Source organism: Watersipora subatra, chromosome 9 (genome assembly GCF_963576615.1).
Source record: "Watersipora subatra chromosome 9, tzWatSuba1.1, whole genome shotgun sequence".
NCBI classification, from domain to species: Eukaryota; Metazoa; Bryozoa; class Gymnolaemata; order Cheilostomatida; family Watersiporidae; genus Watersipora; species Watersipora subatra.
Genome location: NC_088716.1, coordinates 47,276,305 through 47,296,743, shown reverse-complemented (window position 1 = coordinate 47,296,743; position 20,439 = coordinate 47,276,305). Strand labels below are relative to the sequence as shown.

The following is a 20,439-nucleotide window of genomic DNA, read 5'->3' as shown; positions in this document are numbered from 1 at the left end:
GACTTCCAGTTTTGCTGTAACATGTTTCTAAATTATTGCAGCTGCTACAGTGCAACTATATCAGACAGGCAACTGACCTCTTGGAAGGCCTCATTCCCATGTCTGATGATGGAAAGAGTGATGTGCAGAGGGAGCACCTGCTCAAAATCATTGTCATGGCTATCATGTGGTCCCTTGGTGCCATACTTGAGTTGCATGACAGGAAAAAGGTAACAATTACAGAAACTCTATTTTAATACAGAGTTGTCGTCTCTTTGCATTTATAGCTGTTTAAGCTTTGATGTGTAATAAATTTAACTTTGACATATATTCACGTATTGCTACAGCGCTTTAACAAGAATGGTATCATTAATAGAGGCCAACAACATCCTGTTTTACATAACAATTATGGTACCTTCTACAATGGCTTTAATTCATAAAGATTATATTCTGTGTTGTTTTTACCCATCGGCCAATAGTATTGGTAGTAGTTGCCAGTTCAGCAAGGTATTCTATTAGCATACTAGAGTGTTTGCTAAAGTGTGGCTGAAACTGGTCACCAGTCAAATTCCGTAGAAACTTTACTGCTTTTTATGTCTTGGAAAGTTATATTTTCACACGCATATAGAGTTTCTTTTGGCTGTCTTGATTCAGCACTCGTCTAAACCTTACTTCTACTTTCTTACCAACATTCACAGACTAAGAAATTTTCACATTAATTCTTTTAAATGTTCATGATCAGAACTTTCATGTATAATGTACTACTCAAATACTATTACTACTCAAATACTAGTACTACTCAAATACTATTACTACTCAAATACTAGTATTACTCAAATACTATTACTACTCGAATACTATCACTACTCAAATACTAGTACTACTCAAATACTAGTACTACTCAAATACTATTACTACTCAAATACTATTACTACTCAAATACTAGTACTACTCAAATACTATTACTACTCAAATACTAGTACTACTCATAATACTTAGCCAATTCCATACATAAAATTTTTGTTTTGTCAGTTGGAGGAAAAACTGATTGAGCTTGCCAAGGCTGCCAGCCTTCCCATGCCGACCATGCAAAATCCTGACGACACCATCTTTGAGTTTGTCGTCAATGAAAAAGGACAGTGGGAACACTGGGCTGACAGAGTATGTTCAGTTTTCATTATTTCAATAATTTACTTTTGCAATTGATTTCTGTCGACAATAGCAACTGCTTCTATTTTGTAATGTGTTGGTTTGATAACCCTAATACTGATAGTAAGTGCAGTTCATGGGCGAACAACTACTTAGAAGCACTTCATGTGAACAATCAAGAGGGTTACATGTTTCAGTTTTAGATACCAGAAACCAGTTATTGACAAATTGTAAGAAGGCTATAGGTAGCGTGTGAAATGCATAGAGGTATGCATAAATGCATAGAAGTAGAAAAGGAGAATATTTTATGTTTCTTTTGTAGGTTCTGTTTAGTTTTTTGTGTTTTTATAGTTGTTGTACACGTAGCCTTGCACAACTGCTAGCTTTTGGTTCATTATTTCTTATCACTCACAATATAATTAAATATAAAATATGTTTGTTTACATGGCGAAGTTTCTGTACAGATCTTACAAATGCTTTTGTGCAGGTGCCGTCATACGAATACCCTGCTGATAGCATACCAGAGTACACATCCATTCTCGTACCCAATGTTGATAACACCAGAACAGAGTTCCTAATGAATGCAATTGCTAAGCAGAGCAAGTCTGTTCTGCTCATCGGTGAACCTGTAAGTTGTAAAGTTAAACCTGTGCTCACCCGAAGTCTTGCTAGCACTAGTGTATTTATCATCTAACACACACGTTTTCAGCTAGAATTTGTAAAGGTTTCAACTGAGGCAGTTGCCACAGCTTGAATGGTGTTAGACACGATAAAGCTGTGAGCCTGTATTCATTAATAAGATATTATCAGCTTTTCTAGTGTAAGACAGTTCCTTTCTAAAAGCTTCTATGATATTAAAATAAGCAAGTTACCATCTCCATACGAAGCACTAAGTGTGCGTATATAGACAGCCTTAGCTATAACAGAGTTTATTTTTTGCCACTTCACAGGTCTTTTGCATGATAATTGTACTGAATCCTAATTTTTATAAAAGATAATTAACTTAACACGAGTTTAATTTAAAACCAAAGCCATAAAAACTGTCTACTATTAAAACCTGAGATATAAATAGCCTTTGAATCACTGGCTCTGTATATTGATGACAGAAAAATAAAAAACCTTTTCAACTGTGCTCACCAGTTTTTTTTAGTTCGTGAACTTACATTGGATTTGAAGTATCAATGAAAGTTAACTAAAATATGTGAAATTTATCTAGCTTTTTGTTCACATCCGCCGACAAGTATAGCTAAGTGGTTCTCAATTTAAATGCTGATGCATGTACTTACAACTATTTGATAATGTTGTATTGTCCATCTGAATGACTTCCATTGTTACTAGTTATTATAGTCAATCAACAATTTACAAAGTTTACTAAATAATATTTTAAAAATTTAATAAAAATGTATGTTGCTGTAGTCCTATTGACTGGCCTGATAACATACAGTAAACATCTTTTAAGCGCTGACTGGTGCTCTGCTCTGCTGCCATGTCAGTAGCTATCAGCTAATAACTGTCTGGATGTTGTTTAGGGTACAGCCAAGACCGTCATGGTGCAAGGCTACTGTGGCAAGTATGATCCAGAGGCCCACATGTTTAAGTCGTTTTCGTTCTCATCTGCCACAATTCCCACGATGGTGCAGAGGACAATAGAGAGCTATGTGGACAAGAGAATGGGTACGGCTTTTCATACTGCTGCTCATGGTGTTAACACTTGCTGTTGTTGTATTAACATTTGCTGTTATCATGTTAACACTTGCTGTTATTGTGTTAGCATTTGCATTTATTGCGTTAACACTTGCTGTTATTGCATTAATACTTGCTGTTATCGTGTTAACATTTACTGCTATTGTTTTAGTGCTTGCTGGTATTGCATTAACACTTGTGGTTATTGTGTTAACATTTGCTGTTATTGTGTTAGCACTTGTTATTGTGTTAACATTTGCTGTTATTGTGTTAACACTTGCTGTTATCGTGTTAACATTTGATGCTACTGTGTTAACACTTGCTGTTATTGCATTAATACTTGCTGTTATTGCGCTATGGTCTCTCTATAATTTGGTTTTTCTTATCTGGAACATTACTTTTTTTTCACTCTCTGAGCATGGCTTCATTTTTAGATATAATTATAGTCTATCTGTTTTGTTAACTTATCAAGTTTGATATAAATATTAATGAAGATCTATAGAACCGATGTTGACTTAGTTAGGATTTGATAGTTTTTGCCTCAAACGTGTTGCTCGCTGCTGCTTTTTATCTCTAACAACTTCCAGCCTGACTAGTTTAGTATTTTTATCTGGAGATATTAATAGAAATTTAGATGGAAATTTGTTAGATGTATATCATTAACAGTTACCCAGCAGCATTTACTGATTAGGCAGACGGCATTCTAGTCACTTTCTATATCCTAGTACTAACATTTCTTTTATATAGGTTCTTATAGACTGAGCATCAGCATTAACATCTCCACTTTTTAGGTACGACATATGGACCCCCGGCTGGCAGAAAGATGACAGTCTTCATTGATGACATCAACATGCCCATCATCAACGAGTGGGGAGACCAGATCACCAACGAGATCACAAGGCAGCTTATGGAGACTCATGGTTTCTACAATCTTGAGAAACCAGGAGAGTTTACTAATGTGGTGGATATACAGTTTGTGGCAGCTATGATGCACCCAGGAGGTAAGTTTGCTCTCTTAGTATTCCATAGCAAATATAACTTCTTTTTAATGCTGCCAATTTGCTTCAAGTGTTTTAAGTGCCCCAAAATTAGAGTTACTTTTGCACTAACTCTAGTAAAAATCTATACTACATTCAAATCTCTAGTTATGATTGGCTACTACATTCAAATCTCTAGTTACGATTGGCTACTACATTCAAATCTCTAGTTATGATTGGCATATAAATTTGGCAAATGTATAATTGATCTGTTATACGATCTGATATTTGGTCTGATATTTGATATGATATTTGATCTGGTATATGTATATGACATTCAAAGTAGATCAAATTTATTGAATTCCTAAAGTTCACTCCAAGAGGTTTACCTGTATGTTTAGGTTGAAGCACTGCATGAGACATAAGGAAGTATAAATCTGGTATAGGCAGCTTTTTAAAACATAGTCCACTGTAAATAAAATAATTCTTACCAATTGTTGCAAGGTTCGTGTATAATCTTTTGCTCTTGAGCACTATTTCCTGTAGTCATCTATTGCTGTTGTTGTAACTGCTACTAGGATACCAAGTTTAAGAATGTGCAACTACAACTGCATGCCTATCAAAAACTCTTTATTGCAGGAGGCAGAAATGACATTCCTCAACGTCTCAAGAGACAGTTTAATGTGTTCAACTGTACTCTACCCTCCAATGCGTCAATTGACAAGGTCTTCCGAGTCATTGGCTGCGGATATTTCATTGAGAAGAGGTACCCAGTGTATTCAGTTGTCTAATATTACCCTGCTTTTGAGTCTGCACATATGACATATGACAGTAGGGTCGTGGTGCTTCAATAGTGCTTCTACAGTCTCCTACCACTGATAGAATTGTATATGGTCATTATTCTTATTTCTTTGTTTTTATGATTCTTATATATATATGAGCAATTTTTATTGGTGTAAAGCATTAGCCATATTTACAATACATTTTTCACAAAGTACTTCAGCAAGTAAATTAAATATCAATATACAAAATTTAAAAAAATTAATGAGTATATAGTAATATAATATAATAATGAAGGAATTAAAAGCATAAAATATGTTAAAAGCAAGCTTTAGGATTGATATGAGTATTGTTTAAACAAAAAGTGGCCAAGTATAAGCTCTGGTAATATAGCTATCCCCATCTATTACAGCATATTTCTAGTTATAAAAACAAAAATATAATGCAGAAATGTTAAATTAGGTGAGGCTATACGGTGAATGCTATTATTAGTCACTCAAAGGATAGTAGGTGTAGTTGGAGTTTGTGTTTTTTTCTTAAGGGTTCTTTGTGTTCAGCATATTTATTATATTTACTAGGTTGAGCCAGTAGCTTAGCAAACAACATTAAGATCACATCTAACATGATATTGTTATGTTGCGATGAGATTGGGTAGTTTATGTTGTTACTTGGATATGTGAGTAGTGTGTGAATAATTTTAATGTGATAACACGTGTTATACTAGTGTGTAAAGTTATTGTATTGCTCAGCGAGTTTTACTGCATAAATTAATTGTTTATTTGCATAGTGATATATTCTATACACTTGATGTCAGTTGTCCTCTCTCTACTGATAACTAGACTGAGAGCTAACAAGTAGCAGCATGTAAAATACTGTTACAGAGGATTCAGTGCTGATGTAGTTGAGGTGGTAGGCAAGCTGATATCAGCCTGCAGACGTCTCTGGCAGAAAACAAAGAATAAAATGTTGCCCACACCAGCAAAGTTCCACTATGTCTTCAACTTGAGAGATCTGTCTAGAATCTGGCAGGTAAAAACTATGACATATGACTAGACCCGCTGTGCAGTAGAATTATTTTAGCACAGCTGACTATTAAATTACAAGTAAATTAGTTGGTGAAATTTTAATTTGCATTAATTTTAAAAGTTTCTGGAATATAACACTGTTTTTCAATGACTTCAACAACCATGCGGACACCTCATGTTTTCAGTTTGCTATCATGGTAATTGATTAGTCTATGCGGTGAACTGGCTGACAGGTTTCTTCTTTTTTAAGAATTATTTACGGTGCATTTTGAGATGAAACCTTTTTTATCAGCCTTAACATTTGTGATAGTACTTACACCAGGGGCTCCCAACCTTTTCATTCAGTTCCCCCTTATGCCTTTTCATAAATTTGATTCCCCACCCACTTTTAACTCACATGACTAAAAATAACCGATACAAATTATAATACCATTAAATTGTACATTTCTAAACATATTATTAATTTTTATACAGCACGCATACAACACACAACAATACATGACCTTCGGCATGGTGGTGAAATGGTTTATGACTAGGTTCACTTAGTATCCAATCAAAATCTCGATGGATTTGTTCACATATATCTTGGTTCTGACTAGTACCTCATTATTAGCAACTAGTGATATAAATAAAACCAAAATGTTAAATGATGAAATCCAAACTCACATGGCACTCCAGGACATAAATTAAAAATTTAACAAATCAGGCACTTCTCTGTTCCCCCTTGTATATTCAAAATTCCCCCTAGGGGGATATTCCTCCCTGGTTGGGAACCCCTGACTTACACCTAGAGCAATTACTATCTGCATTTAGCGACTTCCATTGATTTAGTAGCATGGCTTGTAAGACAATCTACAGATTAAGTATTGGAGCAATTGTAATAGGTTTTTTAAGACCATTCTGATTTTTCTGAACTCTGGAGCTCTCACCTGTACAACTGTCAGTCAAACACACAGCTAAAGTTGTTCCTTAGTAGCAAATCTGTCCAAGATATTATCCTCATCTAAAGTGTGTTTGTTTGTCAAAGTCTGTTTTGTTATGGTGTTGAATCTATATATACTAAGTGTTAATGGTCAGCCGGTTGCTTGAAGGGGATGCTCATCTCGACAGCAGAGGTAATACCTGACCCCGGCATACTCTTAGCTCTCTGGAAGCATGAGTGCTTCAGAGTCATAGCTGATAGGTTCACGACTATGGAGGACAAGGACTGGTTTGAGAAGGAGTGTACAAAGACAGTCGAGGAGGAGTGCGGGGCTGTGTTAGCCAAGGAACTCGCCGCTGAGCCTTATTTTGTTGATTTCATGAGGGATGCACCAGAGCCAACCGGTATGGTATTTTAATTTAGGAACAGATGTTATAGCATTGCATAGTGTAAAGAAGAGAAGTTTTCTTGTATATAAATATCCTAGTGTAGAAAGAATTTCTTGTTTTGTATTCATGAATAGTAAAAGTTCCCATCATGCAACTGTCTGTTAGTTACTGTTACTTACACGCAGCAGGTGAAACTGAACCCACACTGAACAACTGAACACTTAGCTTGATCAAATTATATCAAATAACTAAAAGTTGTCACTTGTTTATTAACACAAACATGACAGTTAAACTAGTTTTATTATACTCTATAAACAGGTCTTGTAGTATTTCCTGTTTTTACGTATAAGATAATATATTGATAAGTTGTAAGCCAGAAATTTTTAGCATGAGACCAACCTGGTACCACATAAGGCCCTTGTTCTCAAACTTTTAAAAACCGTTTGGTCAATGCTTGTTCATATTGGATAGTTGATTGTAGTATTTTGTTCAAAATATTTGCCTGGTATTTATTATACTTCCTCCATAACAACTTACAGTGGCTGAGTTGATGGCAGCCGAAGGCGGTAATTATTTCTTTCTATGTTTACTCATCAGTTATGCTCTTATTTTCTGTAGTCACTCTCGTAGTTTTGTATATAATTTGCTTGCAATATATTTTAGTAAGACATCTATGAGTGGAATATTTTGGTGTGTCTATAAATATCTGTTCTAGTAGGTTACTACAAGCAGAAGTTACTAACTGTATTTCATATTAACCTCTCAAGACTCTTTAAAGCTTGTAAAGGATGCCGGAAAGACTCCTTTGCGGCATCAATCTCCATCAACTGCACAGTTGCCACACCATGCCAATCTTGATCAATTGCACAGTTGCAGTCAAGAATAGTATATATGTATTTGCATACATTACAAATACAGCAAAGCTCATATGCACATATGCAAAGGTGCTCTGCTTGATCTGTGCTTTCAGCTCCTTATATAGGTGTCTTCACTAGGCAGGCTCCGCCCTTTTGTGTCCAGCTCTTTAATGGTAGCTTAATCGGGTCCAGCAGAGTTGATTGACTAGCTTGAACACAAGGCCGGCTGGCTCCACCGCAAGCCGGTCTTTCACATCAATGCTGTCACAAACTATCATCAATATTTATAGAAGCAATAGTATCATCCAGTAAATTTATTAACAGAATATTATTTTTGACTTCATATACCATGATTTTAAGTTCTTCTCTTTACTCTGTAATTAATTTAGAAATTGGTTGCAGGGGAAGAGGCTGATGATGCTGATCTGGATGCACCGAAAGTATATGAACTTGTTCCAACTTTGGAGGACCTCGACAAGAAACTGAACCAATATCTACAGCAGTACAATGAGACCGTACGAGGTGGTCAGATGGACCTCGTCTTCTTCAAGGTGAGAATACAGTGATGGAGTTTTGAATCATTGCTTGCAACTGCTAATCGATCGTAACATCTGCTGTTTTTTACAAGAGAGAAGCTCGTGTTTATTAGTCAATTGTAGCCATTGTTATGAACCTAATCTGACATTATACTCAGATTAGCAGTTGTTAGCGCTGCTTTAAACTATGTTTATTTTATCTATAAAAATAATCTTTTGCAAGAAGTCGCAACTCTCTATGAAATGCATTTCTTTAGTAACCCAGTTTGAGCTATACATGCTGCCTTGCTGTTTCTATGTCTTATCTGATCCGTTTCTTAACAGGATGCGATGACACACTTGGTGAAGATATCGCGTGTCATTCGCACTCCACGTGGACACGCCCTTCTTGTGGGTGTTGGTGGATCTGGAAAGCAGTCACTTACAAGACTCGCATCTTTCATTGCTGGTTACAAAACATTCCAGATCACCCTTTCAAGGTAATCTCTTACTCTATGCTAGTAGCAATTATATTATATAGTTGCTAGAGTATGTTTGTTAGATGCTAAATTGTATGATTTGTTTTTATTGTATCATCACGCTGTTACAGTAAATATTACATGTTTATGGTGATGATACTATGTTAAGGCATATTTGCTTGTATAGTGTCATGTGTGAAACAAAAGGTATACAGTACTTAGCAATGTAAAAGGTTGTGGCAGGGATTAGTGTCTTCAATTCTTAATTTTCCTTGTAAGGCTATGATAAGGTTTGCTAGTTATATTGTAATTACCAAGCTTTTGTTTTCTACGTCATCCATGATCTCTGGAATATATTGCAGTGAATTTTGGTGTTTTCAGATTGTGAGTTTTTATTTTAATGGTTTAGCCTTTTATGGATAACCATTAATTATCTTGTTTTTAGCAAGTAAGTTTGACTGGGTCTGTATATGACTTGTCTTAGCTGTGCATGTTGTTTCTGCCATGTTTTATATTATCATTTATTTATTATTCATTGTTATGTTGCTTATGTTATTTTGTTTGGTTTTAATATTTAGCAATATCAATTATGCTTTATTATTACTGGTTAATAGGTATGAAAAATTGTTTCTTGTTGCGCCCTGTACTTGTATTGTCTATCACATTCTAAGGTAGTGTGCATCTGTTAAGTTACGATATACGCTGTCATCTAAGGATAGTTCAAAGTTGCTCATTATGACAACAAAAATTTGGATAAGCTTTAGTCGACCTATTAAAATGGGCATTCTGCAAAGGTATACAGCTCATCATTCTAGTATTAGGGTGAGGGGTTGATCTGTTCTGTAATGTTATTCTCTATAGACATTCATTCAACCATACGTTGATGTAATAGCATGGATTACCCATAGACCTGTTAACTATTAACTGTATAGTTGATAGGTCTATGGGAATACCACACAGTCATGTTCCTTTCTTTGAAGCTGTGTCAGATTTTATGCTGCTTCTACGTATTTTGTCACCCATCATTATCACTTATCGAGTGTTGCAAGCATGTTATTGGTGATACACAAAGAACACCCTCTTATAATCACAACCAATGCAGCTGAGCTTTACACGCATCTATGGTAAGACGAGTTTCCTTTGCGGGAAGGTTCTTGTTGTTACTGATCTGGACACTAGTGATGGAAACGTTTCCTTTTCACTCTTCAGGTCGTACAATGTGGGAAACCTCATGGAGGACCTTAAGTATTTGTATAAGACAGCAGGACATGAAGGAAAAGGCATCACTTTCCTCTTCACTGACAATGAGATAAAGGATGAGAACTTCCTTGAGTATTTGAACAACATGCTGGCCTCTGGGGAGGTGAGTGACACATCACTTGAATGAAATGTTGAATGTGTTCATAGAGGATATGGATATGTTTATAACGGGTAGTTGATATAGGTTGACGCGTGTCAATAGGTACGCATTTTGAGGTTTACGGAAAAGGTTTTGATAGTTTTAGTACAAAGACATACATGTAGCAGTGGTTCATATATCAAAAGTGAAGACAGGACAATATACAATTTTATTTGACTCCTAATGCCTATCATTGTCATTCAGTCCTTCTTATCAAAGGCAAGTCTTGTTATCAACACATAACATCAGTTTCTCTTGAATGAAATTAAAAACAACGAGTTGGATCTTGTCAAAAAGCTTATAGCATGAAGATTGTAGTACTAAGGTGGTATGATATGACCATCTCTATGTGTATGCTTACAATAATTTATTGAAGGACCAAATAATTTCTTGTTTAAATTGCTCAGCGCTAACCTGAACATTCCACCAAACCAGATACTATAATTTACACAGCTTCCATTTCTTCTGCCATTATCTCCATAACGAGTCATTTGATCTAAACAGGTGTCCAATTTGTTTGCCCGTGATGAGATGGATGAGATACTGAATGAGCTGATAGGTCCCATGAAGAGGGAATATCCAAGAAGAGTACCAAGTCTAGAACAACTCTATGAATACTATCTGGAAAGGTGCCGCCAAAACCTGCATGTAGTTCTCTGCTTCTCCCCTGTTGGTGAAAAGTTCAGAAACAGGTTAGAAAATCTGCAGTTGAGTGTTCAGTTTTCAACAGTCTGCCTTCTATCTGAAAAAGCTAACCAGCTAGCTGGCTTAGAGCTATGTATCTGCTGGCGTCTGCTGATGTTGGCTGGTGTCGACTGATGTTGGCTTGGCTGGTGTCAGCTGATGTCGGCAGGTGTCGGTCGGTGTCTGCAGAGGAGGGTTACATGGTAAGACTAACTAAAATTGTTAGTCGATATGCAACATGTAGTTTTGTTAGTCAGTCATAAGCTCTGATTTCCTACAAAAATCTTAGCTTAAGTTTTGCTAAAACTTTGTTGCTAAGTCAAACTGTTTAGACAATTTAGCTAAAGTTATGGTATAGATTATTAAAAGTAATTACTGTACTAGTGTCTTCTCTCACTCAAAATCTCTAGAAATATTTTTTTTCTAGGTCCCTCAAGTTCCCTGGCCTTATATCCGGCTGTACTATGGACTGGTTCCAGCGTTGGCCTAAAGATGCTCTAGTCGCTGTCTCCTCCCACTTCATATCAAGGTTTGATATGAAGGCTACTCCTCAGGTGAAGACAAGTCTGATGCAGGCTATGGGAGAATTCCAGGTAACATTTTATGTACTTTTGCTATGTGCCATTGCAGCCCACACTGCAAATGAAATATAGAATAGCATACTTGTTGCTGTTCCTTGCATCATTTTAATGACTAAAACAGCTTTAGTCAAAATAATTTTACATCCCAATATATTTATTGACTTCATCATCTTATTTTTTATCACAGATTTACAACTGAATGTTACTAAACTACCAACTAAACCATACATCTGCACACTCCTGTGTCATCTGCATCAAATGTTGTTATCTAAAGCAGAGAAAACTCAAGTACCTTTAAAAATATGGCTTTAATACTTCCAGTACAATTTAAATTAGGTCAGCTAGCGCAATAAACTACTATTTAAAAATTTTTTTAAACATACATGTTGTTTTATAGAAAGAAACTAGACTAGTGGATTTTTGAAAACCAAGTACAAACCAAGTACAAAACAAGTGGAAAATGCAACTAAAAGACAGGCTTTAGCATCAATGCATTTAGAATACATTGTACGGTCTTTTACAGGATCTTGTGGCAGAGCTCTGCACAGATTACTTCCAGCGTTTCCGTCGACAGACTCACGTGACACCAAAGTCCTATCTTTCCTTTTTGGCTGGCTACAAAACTATCTACAGCTTCAAGATTGATGAGATTGGAGTGCTTGCCAAGAGAATGGATACCGGTAAATTGTACCATCTGATAAATTGTACCATCTGGTAAATTGTACCATCTGATAAATTGTACCATCTGGTAAATTGTACTGTCTGGCAAATTGTACCATCTGGCAAATTTTACCATCTGGTAAATTGTACCATCGATTAAATTGCACTATCTGATAAATTTTACCATCTAGTAAATTGTACCATCTGGTAAATTGTACCATCTGGTAAATTGTACTATCGGGTAAATTGTACCATCTGGTAAATTGTACCATTGGGTAAATTGTGCGGTAAATTGCACTATTTGGTAAATTACACTTTTTGGTAAATTGCACCATCTAGTAAATTGTACTACTGCCAAATTGCACAGTTTGGTAAATTGTACCATCTGGTAATTTGTACTATCTGGTAAATTGCACTGTCTGGTAAATGGGACATTTTGGCAATGAAGTTTCAGCAAAGTTTATCTCCAAACTATGAAAACTTCTATTCAGAAAATAAAGACTTCACGGATGCAGTAGTTAGTGGAGTGTGCCAATAAGTAACTATTGACTGTGTCTTTCTAGTTTCATATTTCTTATTTTACTGGCAAAGTTGATGAAAGGCTAACAGACATGGTATCTACATTCATTCGCCATTTAATGGACTGAATGTTGGCAGGTCTAACAAAGCTCCTGGAGGCAACAGAGTCAGTCAACCAGCTCAGCAAAGAGTTGGTGGTGAAGGAGAAGGAGTTGGCTGTAGCCTCAAAGGAGGCAGAGGTCGTGCTCGCTGATGTCGCCGTCAAGGCAGCATCTGCTGAAAAGGTTTTGTTTTGTAATTAAATCGTTTGGTTGTCCTCACTAACTTATTAGTTGCATGAACTTTGTAAAAAAAATTTCCTGATGTCATGGTTTTACTCAAGTCCATTTTGTGCCTTTGTTTGGCAACTAGAATGCAAGAGTATTTCTTTAGCTTGCAATTTATATACATCTTCTATGCCCTTTTTTAACAGGTATACTGCTAATATTATATTTTAGTTGCTAAATACAATATAACACTTTTAAAATTTCATGAAACTTATAGTTAATGATTAGAAATTGATGATTTACATGCATTTCTATTTTTACAATATCATCCGACGCAGAGGGGCAGCGGATATAGTTGCTCTATCATATTCGATTTACTCATGTGTAGTATTCATGCATTGCTATTACAGGTAAAGGCGCAGGTACAAGTTGTCAAGGACAAAGCTCAGGCAATTGTGGATGCCATCACTGCAGATAAAACTGTTGCTGAAGCTAAATTGGAGGCTGCTAGGCCAGCCCTGGAAGAGGCTGAGGCAGCACTTCAGACTATCAAACCTGCTCACATTTCTACAGGTGCTAATTTTTTTATTTGTACATTTACATCTAGTAATGTGCTTTACTTTAGAGTAAATACCATAAGTTTGTGACTAGGTGTCTATGTTATTCACATGTTCAGGTGCAGTTCAATGCTATTGTGTCCCTTTGTTTTTTAAACTCATGGGATACATGTATGTATTATGAGAATTCATTGTATGTTGTTGGATTTTCTAAATGTGTGTCATAAGTCTAAAGCGGTAGAAACATGTTGAATAAGTTTAGTTAATAAGATACATTTTCGGACTAGTGCTCCCCTCTGAGAAAAGATGCACTTTTCATTTTCGATTTTGAAAAAGTTTAATAGCCTATATACTATAGCAATTTCAAGGCCTGGTCATGGAGCGTTGGTGTCAAGTGCATTTTTACATTAAAACAACTTTGCACATACAAAAAATACAACTACGAGGCTGAAGAATATTTCCTTGATTTTCAATGGTGGAGTTGTGAAAGCGAAACAAAATTTTTTTTTTTTAGTTTATATCAGAAAATTGTTCATGGTATATTAACAGGTTATTTCGAAAGTTCACTAAATTGTGACCTAAATTTGCGAATCATTTGGTTGTTGGCCACTCGCTCATTCGCTGTGCCATGCTATAACAAAGCCATTGATCAACCTATGCTAGTTTCTAGAGCAAGAAGTTGCTATTAGCTTAGTTTATCAAGGAGAAACCCATCTATAGTAGTTCAGTCACAAGGTCCAACATTTCTCAATCAGCAAATGTTTTTACTGCAACTCTAGAGTGACTAAAATCAAATAACCATATCTCTCTCATTTCTCTGGAAATACTTGCTACCGTTCTCTCTTTGTGTAGTACGTAAGCTGGGTAAACCACCACATCTCATCATGCGCATTATGGACTGCGTGATTCTCCTCTTCCAACGCAAGATTGATCCAGTACAGAAGGATCCGGAAAAGGAAATGCTTAAACCATCATGGGGAGAAGCTCTAAAACTCATGTCGAGTAGTACATTCCTTTCTGGTCTCATGGACTTTCCGAAGGTGAGCCTTTCTTATTCAACTTGCATGATGTTAATGCTGTGTTTTAGGTTATTAAGCAGTGTTAATAATCTCGTTCTTGCAAGGTCTGCTTGAAGATTTCGTAATAAGTTGAAGCTTCATCTGATCACAAGAACGCTTTGCTATTGCAGGACACGATTACTGAAGAAACAGTTGAGTTGTTGGCCGCATACCTTGATCAGGATGACTATAACCTGGAGACAGCAAAGAAAGTGTGCGGTGATGTTGCTGGGCTTAGTTCTTGGACTATGGCTATGTCATTCTTCTTCGGGTAAGATTATAGTCAACCATTTAAGATAGCAAACATGGTTACAAGCCTGCTTTTTAGAATGTTTTAACAACTCATAGCTTACCAATATTTTTCTCTGAATTCTATAAGTCAATATATCTCTATAAGTCAATATACCTCTATAAGTCAATATATCTCTATAAGTCAATATATCTCTATAAGTCAATATACCTCTATAAGTCAATATATCTCTATAAGTCAATATATCTCTATAAGTCAATATATCTCTATAAGTCAATATTTTCCAATCCCATTCTGTTTTTGGTAACTCTATTCGCTGTCTATGAAGTTATAGCCATCATGTTTACCTCTTTATAATCTACTTGTATCACAATGTACACAAGTAATCATCTTATCCTCACATTATCTTCTCAGAATCAACAAGGAGGTTTTGCCTCTGAAGGCAAACTTGATTGTACAAGAAGCTAAATTCAACGTTGCCCAGGGAGATCTGAATGCTGCTCAGAGTCAGCTAGATGCTAAGCAGAGAGAACTGGACATTGTGCAGGCTACCTATGACGCTGCAATGAAGAAAAAACAAGTAACGTTCACTGCCATACTGTATTAGAATCCTTCCTTGCAATTGACTTTTGACAGACATTGTCCATGATGTCACTACAACTGATCCCATCAATGCATTTTAGTTACCTATAGCCTGATTCCCATATACGCTGCAAGCACCGGCGGCAGCACCGCCGAGGTCTCGCAATCGATGTGGGAACCAGGCTTGACTTTGTAAAGGTTGACTTACATCAAAATTCACATTACAGTTATTTGGTATCAAAATGTTCACCATGTCTTACTCGGCTGTGTTGTAGGTGCAAACTATGTGGAAATGTGATTACAAGCTCTTGAAAGCTCAAAAATGAGCAATTAATCGCAGCCATCACAAAATCGCCGTGGGTTCGAATCCCTCTCCATAACGGCTCAAATGTGATGTAGTTGAACACGATGTGCTTCTGTTCACATTTTCATGCAACCTCATTCGTCGAAATATTTACACAAATATACTTCACACATTCAATAAAACCATGTCTATTGTTCTTACGCGTCTATTTCATTATCATTGTAATGCTGTCACTTTGAGCACTGATATCTCAAAACCTAGCCTACAAATTAGTTTAATTTTTTAACCTTAGCTCGAATGAGTGCATATCATCTGTGATAGTCGAAAAATGCTGCAAAACTTGTTCGCGCCATTTGGCAGGAAGTATATTTAACATGATCAGATTACAGCTAGATAATTAGACTAAGCTGAAACGAAACTGTAAAGTAGTGAGCATCTATATTTGATACAGGCTTTCCGGTAGAACCCGAAGGGTTTGTCATAAACTATTGCTACGAGATGTGTTATATTGAGCCTTTTATTAGCCTTTCATTTCACGTGATAACATCACGCGTCAAAGCATCAACCATGTCGAGTTGAGTACGTCATCAAAATAAAGGGACTCTAACCTACAGCCTTTTTGTGATGGCAGCGATTAACTGTTCGTTTTTGAGCTTTTAAGAGCTTGTAATCACATTTCCACATATTTTGCACCTACAACACAGCAGAGTAAGACATGGTGAACCTTTTAATACCAAATAACTGTAATGTGAATTTTTTTGCAAGCAAACCTTTAAGATAACAATTTGTTGTTACTTTGCCTGTTGTGAATAACAAAGGGGTTGTTGAAGTGGCTACTCCAATTACAATTACGTGACGATGGTTATATGATGTACATCTATTGTCCCTTGATTTCTGCTATTAGGAGCTGCTAGATGATGCAGAATCATGCAGAAGAAAAATGTCAAATGCTACCCAGTTGATTGATGGGCTGTCTGGAGAGAGGGTGAGATGGACAGAAGCAAGCAAGTCCTTTGCTGATCAGGTTAGTCTATAAGTAGCCGCTATATCTTGTTTAGGTCTGCTGTCTTGTGGTTGTAGTAACATTAGTTATTTACTTTGAGAATTAATACAGTGAATAAAAAATTTTATTATTTTTTATCTATACTTTTATTTCGAATAAGAATGTTTGGCATAATGATAATGCATTGTTCTTTGCAAAAACATAATTATGTAATATGTTAGCTTGCTAATTCATTAACTACTAACTGCAACTACTTGTACAACTACTAAATGGAAAGCAACAACAATAAAAAACTGATTCAACACATTAAAAATAAATACATTTTATCTGGCCATAAAAATACAATAAACAATATTAACAAAAATACCAACTTTAATGCTGTCAATAATGGCTATGAGATAAGACTTTTTGAATATTTTTTTTAAAGGATAGATAGTTTTTTTAATCAAGTATTGATTTATAAAATATATTGCATTTTAGAACTAAACCATTGATGCTCTAGAGTTTATTAGAAATGTTTTTACAAGTCATAAAAATCCCATCGCTGACAAAAATTTTTAGAACACATTTTCTTATTTCAGATTCATAGGCTAGTTGGAGACGTTTTGCTTGGCACAGGCTTCCTCTCCTACGCCGGTCCTTTCAACCAAGAGTTCCGGTCACTCATGTTGAAGACCTGGCGTAAAGAAATGTCCAATAAGAAGATTCCATTCACTGATGATCTAGACATTGTGAAAATGTTGGTTGACAACGCCACCATCGCTGATTGGAATCTTGAGGGCCTGCCCAATGATGAACTCTCCATTCAGAATGGTCTTATCGTCACTAAGGCTACAAGGTGTGTGTGTGTTACTACATGGTGCAGAGGCTAAGCACCTTACTGGTCACAGGCTGTTTTTTGTACAAAACTTTCGACTAGGGCTTCCAGGAAGATGGAAAATATGAGAGATCATGTTAGCTAGATTAAACATACTGCAGTACAATGTGCTGCTTCCTCCACCAATGATGAACAGTGAGAGTATAAACAGCTGTCCCTAATTCGCTAAGGCACACCCTTTAGTCACAGCTCGCAAGTAACTGATCAAACTCGTTTTTACCCATACAATTTTACGAACTACTAAGTTTCACTGTGTGACATGATTAGAGTTTGTACTGCACTAGCTGGACATACGTTAGTTATGGGTTATTATATGCAGCTAGTAAGCAACTGCAGTGGTTATCAAATATCAATGTATTAAAAAGGTGACAGAATAGTGGTCACACTATGTTACAACCCTGTGTTGTAACATAGTGTGTTGTAACACTCCTAGTTCCTTGACTTATGTCTTCTTGTACAGGCTCAACAAAACCTTGATCGTATATGTTGGCTTATATCACTTTTATTAGATACTGCGTGCTATTCAACAGAAAGTCAAAAACTGAACTGGGTGGGAGCTGCCTCCCTTTATATAGCATCCAAAAAGAGAGCTTTCTAGAATGTCATGAGTCATAAATCATCATGTGATTATAAGCTTTTCAGTATTTATGCATGGTGGTTATGAAAAAAACATTTTAATACAAAATTCTACTCGCTATTGATTGTGTAATTCTAGGCCAGAAGCTAAGGAACAGGATAGGATATTGTATCATATAATGTAATCATTGAGATGCTTGTCACTATTTAATAAATATTTGTATAGATGAAAACATTAGAATGTCTGCTGGGTGATCAGCCCGACAGTGATAGCTGGTGCAATACAAAATCAGCTTCTACATGCTCTGCACTTGTCTGACAACCTAAACAAGGTGGTAATTTCTTGATATCATTTATTTTATTCTCTAAGCTAAACAAGTATGACAAGATCAGGGTACTTCAGCCCACTGTATTGACTACTGGCTATAGCACAATTAAGAAAATTGCGTGTCCAAAAAACAACCAACGTATTACACGAAGCAAACCTTTTTGTAATATAATAGGTATCGCTATATTCAATAGGTTAGTATTCTTTAAGCTTGCAAGAGGCATGTCTGAAGTGGTGCTCATAAACAAATTTGTTATTGACTTGCAACCAAAACAAAAATTCAACAGGTGTTATGTGTACGTTTGTATGTGGGGAGCTTTTCCAAAATCTTAATGTAGTAAAAGACAGTCATTCAACCTTGCAGGGCTAATATATAGCAACTCAGGCAGGATGATCTTGCACCCGAAACTTGCAGGATGTAACTTTCGGGTACAAGATACATTTTTCTATTTGAATAGCCCATCGAATGGGCAAGTAAATACTTCTTCTGTAACGTTGTGTAAGTTTGTTTGCCTTCTCGTCAATAAAATCTTCAAGCATATTCTTTGTAGGTTCCCACTTCTCATTGACCCACAGATGCAAGGAAAGACTTGGATTAAGAACAGGGAAAAGAATACGGAGCTTCAAGTAACCTCTCTAAACCACAAGTACTTTAGACAGCACATGGAGGATGCTCTCAGTCTTGGTAGACCGCTAATCATAGAAGATGTCGGGGAGGAACTGGACCCAGCCCTCGACAATGTGCTTGAAAAGAACTTCATCAAGTCTGGTTCTACGTTCAAGGTAAGTCTCTCCTAGTGTCTCATACAAGGGCTCTAGTCGGGGCAGAGTTCTTTCCAGCTGCGCAGTTGCCTCTTTATATACTTATATATATATATATGCATGCATGTACTGCTTAATGGTCCTAGGTAGTTCATGAATGCAATGTTTTATTTTAATTGTAGGTGAAAGTTGGTGACAAAGAAGTAGACGTGATGAATGGATTCAAGTTGTATATAACCACCAAGTTGGCCAACCCAGCTTATACGCCAGAAGTGAGTGCTAAGACATCCATCATAGACTTCACTGTCACCATGAAAGGTCTCGAGGATCAGCTGCTTGGAATTGTCATTCTCACTGAGAAACAGGTTTGTGTTTGCTTTTCGTTACATTTCCTCATTCGGTGCAAAGTGACACGGGTGGGCTTGTGGTTTCACACAATCTATTTGTGGCCAACTCGTGTTAAATACCATGAATGCAGTCGACCTTTGTCTTAGAAGGAAAATTAACTAGAACATAAATCCCCAAAAATAAGAGAGGTTTAAACCATTTTAACGAGGATCTAGCAGAAGTTATCTGCTTGGCAGTGCGTTGCTCACCGATTGTATCCGTATTAGTTTTATAATTACTTTACTAGTACCATGTCAGTCCGGTGTGCCATGAGAGATTGTCAGGCGTGCTGATAAAGCACAGAGAATAAGTATGTGTACAAATATTCACAAATCTTGGAAGGCAATTGATTCGTGCAGGTGGTAGCCTGCTAAGCTGGTAAGCCGAATGTCAGGACTTTGAATCTCATACTATGCAATCTTTTTCCTAACCTCCGACTGTGCCTTCGGACAGACAGACAGACATGGCTCTTAATACAGTAAAGATTGTTTGTTTTATTGAAATTTACTGATGGAGTCTTTAAACCTCTAGATTTAATCATGATCTATTGTAGTGAAGACTTGCATAACATGCCCTAAATGTTGAACATCTACTATAGCCTCAGATATTAATATATATTCTCCAATTCCTAAGCGCGTACTTTTCAGTGCAAAATATTTTACTGTCTGTCTTTTTTGCTTCCCTGCTGCAAGGTTTTCTAATAAGTTTCAATTATCAATATTATTTCAACATTTAACAGTATTTCAACATTTAGATCAATAATAAATAGTATGAAATATGATTAATGTACATGTATGTTTACTGGGTTATTAAGCAAACAGCGGGAAGCAATGAGTGACATACGATATTCAATAGCATCGAAAATTTACAACCACTAGATTCACTGTGTAA

The 20,439-nt window shown here is 36.3% G+C and overlaps 1 protein-coding gene across 1 annotated transcript in view; it reads left to right on the top strand.

Annotated features, from left to right (window-relative positions):
• The window catches only part of LOC137403587 (dynein axonemal heavy chain 5-like), a 72,312-nt gene that overhangs the window by 34,048 nt on the left and 17,825 nt on the right, over positions 1 to 20,439 (top strand). Inside the window, exons 38-60 of the mRNA XM_068089547.1 lie at positions 42 to 209; positions 1,012 to 1,140; positions 1,616 to 1,756; positions 2,658 to 2,802; positions 3,603 to 3,812; positions 4,428 to 4,554; positions 5,450 to 5,597; positions 6,685 to 6,919; positions 8,164 to 8,312; positions 8,622 to 8,776; positions 9,965 to 10,118; positions 10,659 to 10,846; positions 11,266 to 11,431; positions 11,943 to 12,099; positions 12,737 to 12,882; positions 13,275 to 13,437; positions 14,274 to 14,461; positions 14,611 to 14,750; positions 15,144 to 15,309; positions 16,520 to 16,639; positions 17,200 to 17,456; positions 18,951 to 19,182; positions 19,344 to 19,526. Of these exons, the coding sequence (XP_067945648.1) occupies positions 42 to 209; positions 1,012 to 1,140; positions 1,616 to 1,756; positions 2,658 to 2,802; positions 3,603 to 3,812; positions 4,428 to 4,554; positions 5,450 to 5,597; positions 6,685 to 6,919; positions 8,164 to 8,312; positions 8,622 to 8,776; positions 9,965 to 10,118; positions 10,659 to 10,846; positions 11,266 to 11,431; positions 11,943 to 12,099; positions 12,737 to 12,882; positions 13,275 to 13,437; positions 14,274 to 14,461; positions 14,611 to 14,750; positions 15,144 to 15,309; positions 16,520 to 16,639; positions 17,200 to 17,456; positions 18,951 to 19,182; positions 19,344 to 19,526 (3,867 nt within the window). The remainder of the gene's footprint in view (positions 1 to 41; positions 210 to 1,011; positions 1,141 to 1,615; positions 1,757 to 2,657; positions 2,803 to 3,602; positions 3,813 to 4,427; positions 4,555 to 5,449; positions 5,598 to 6,684; positions 6,920 to 8,163; positions 8,313 to 8,621; positions 8,777 to 9,964; positions 10,119 to 10,658; positions 10,847 to 11,265; positions 11,432 to 11,942; positions 12,100 to 12,736; positions 12,883 to 13,274; positions 13,438 to 14,273; positions 14,462 to 14,610; positions 14,751 to 15,143; positions 15,310 to 16,519; positions 16,640 to 17,199; positions 17,457 to 18,950; positions 19,183 to 19,343; positions 19,527 to 20,439) is intronic.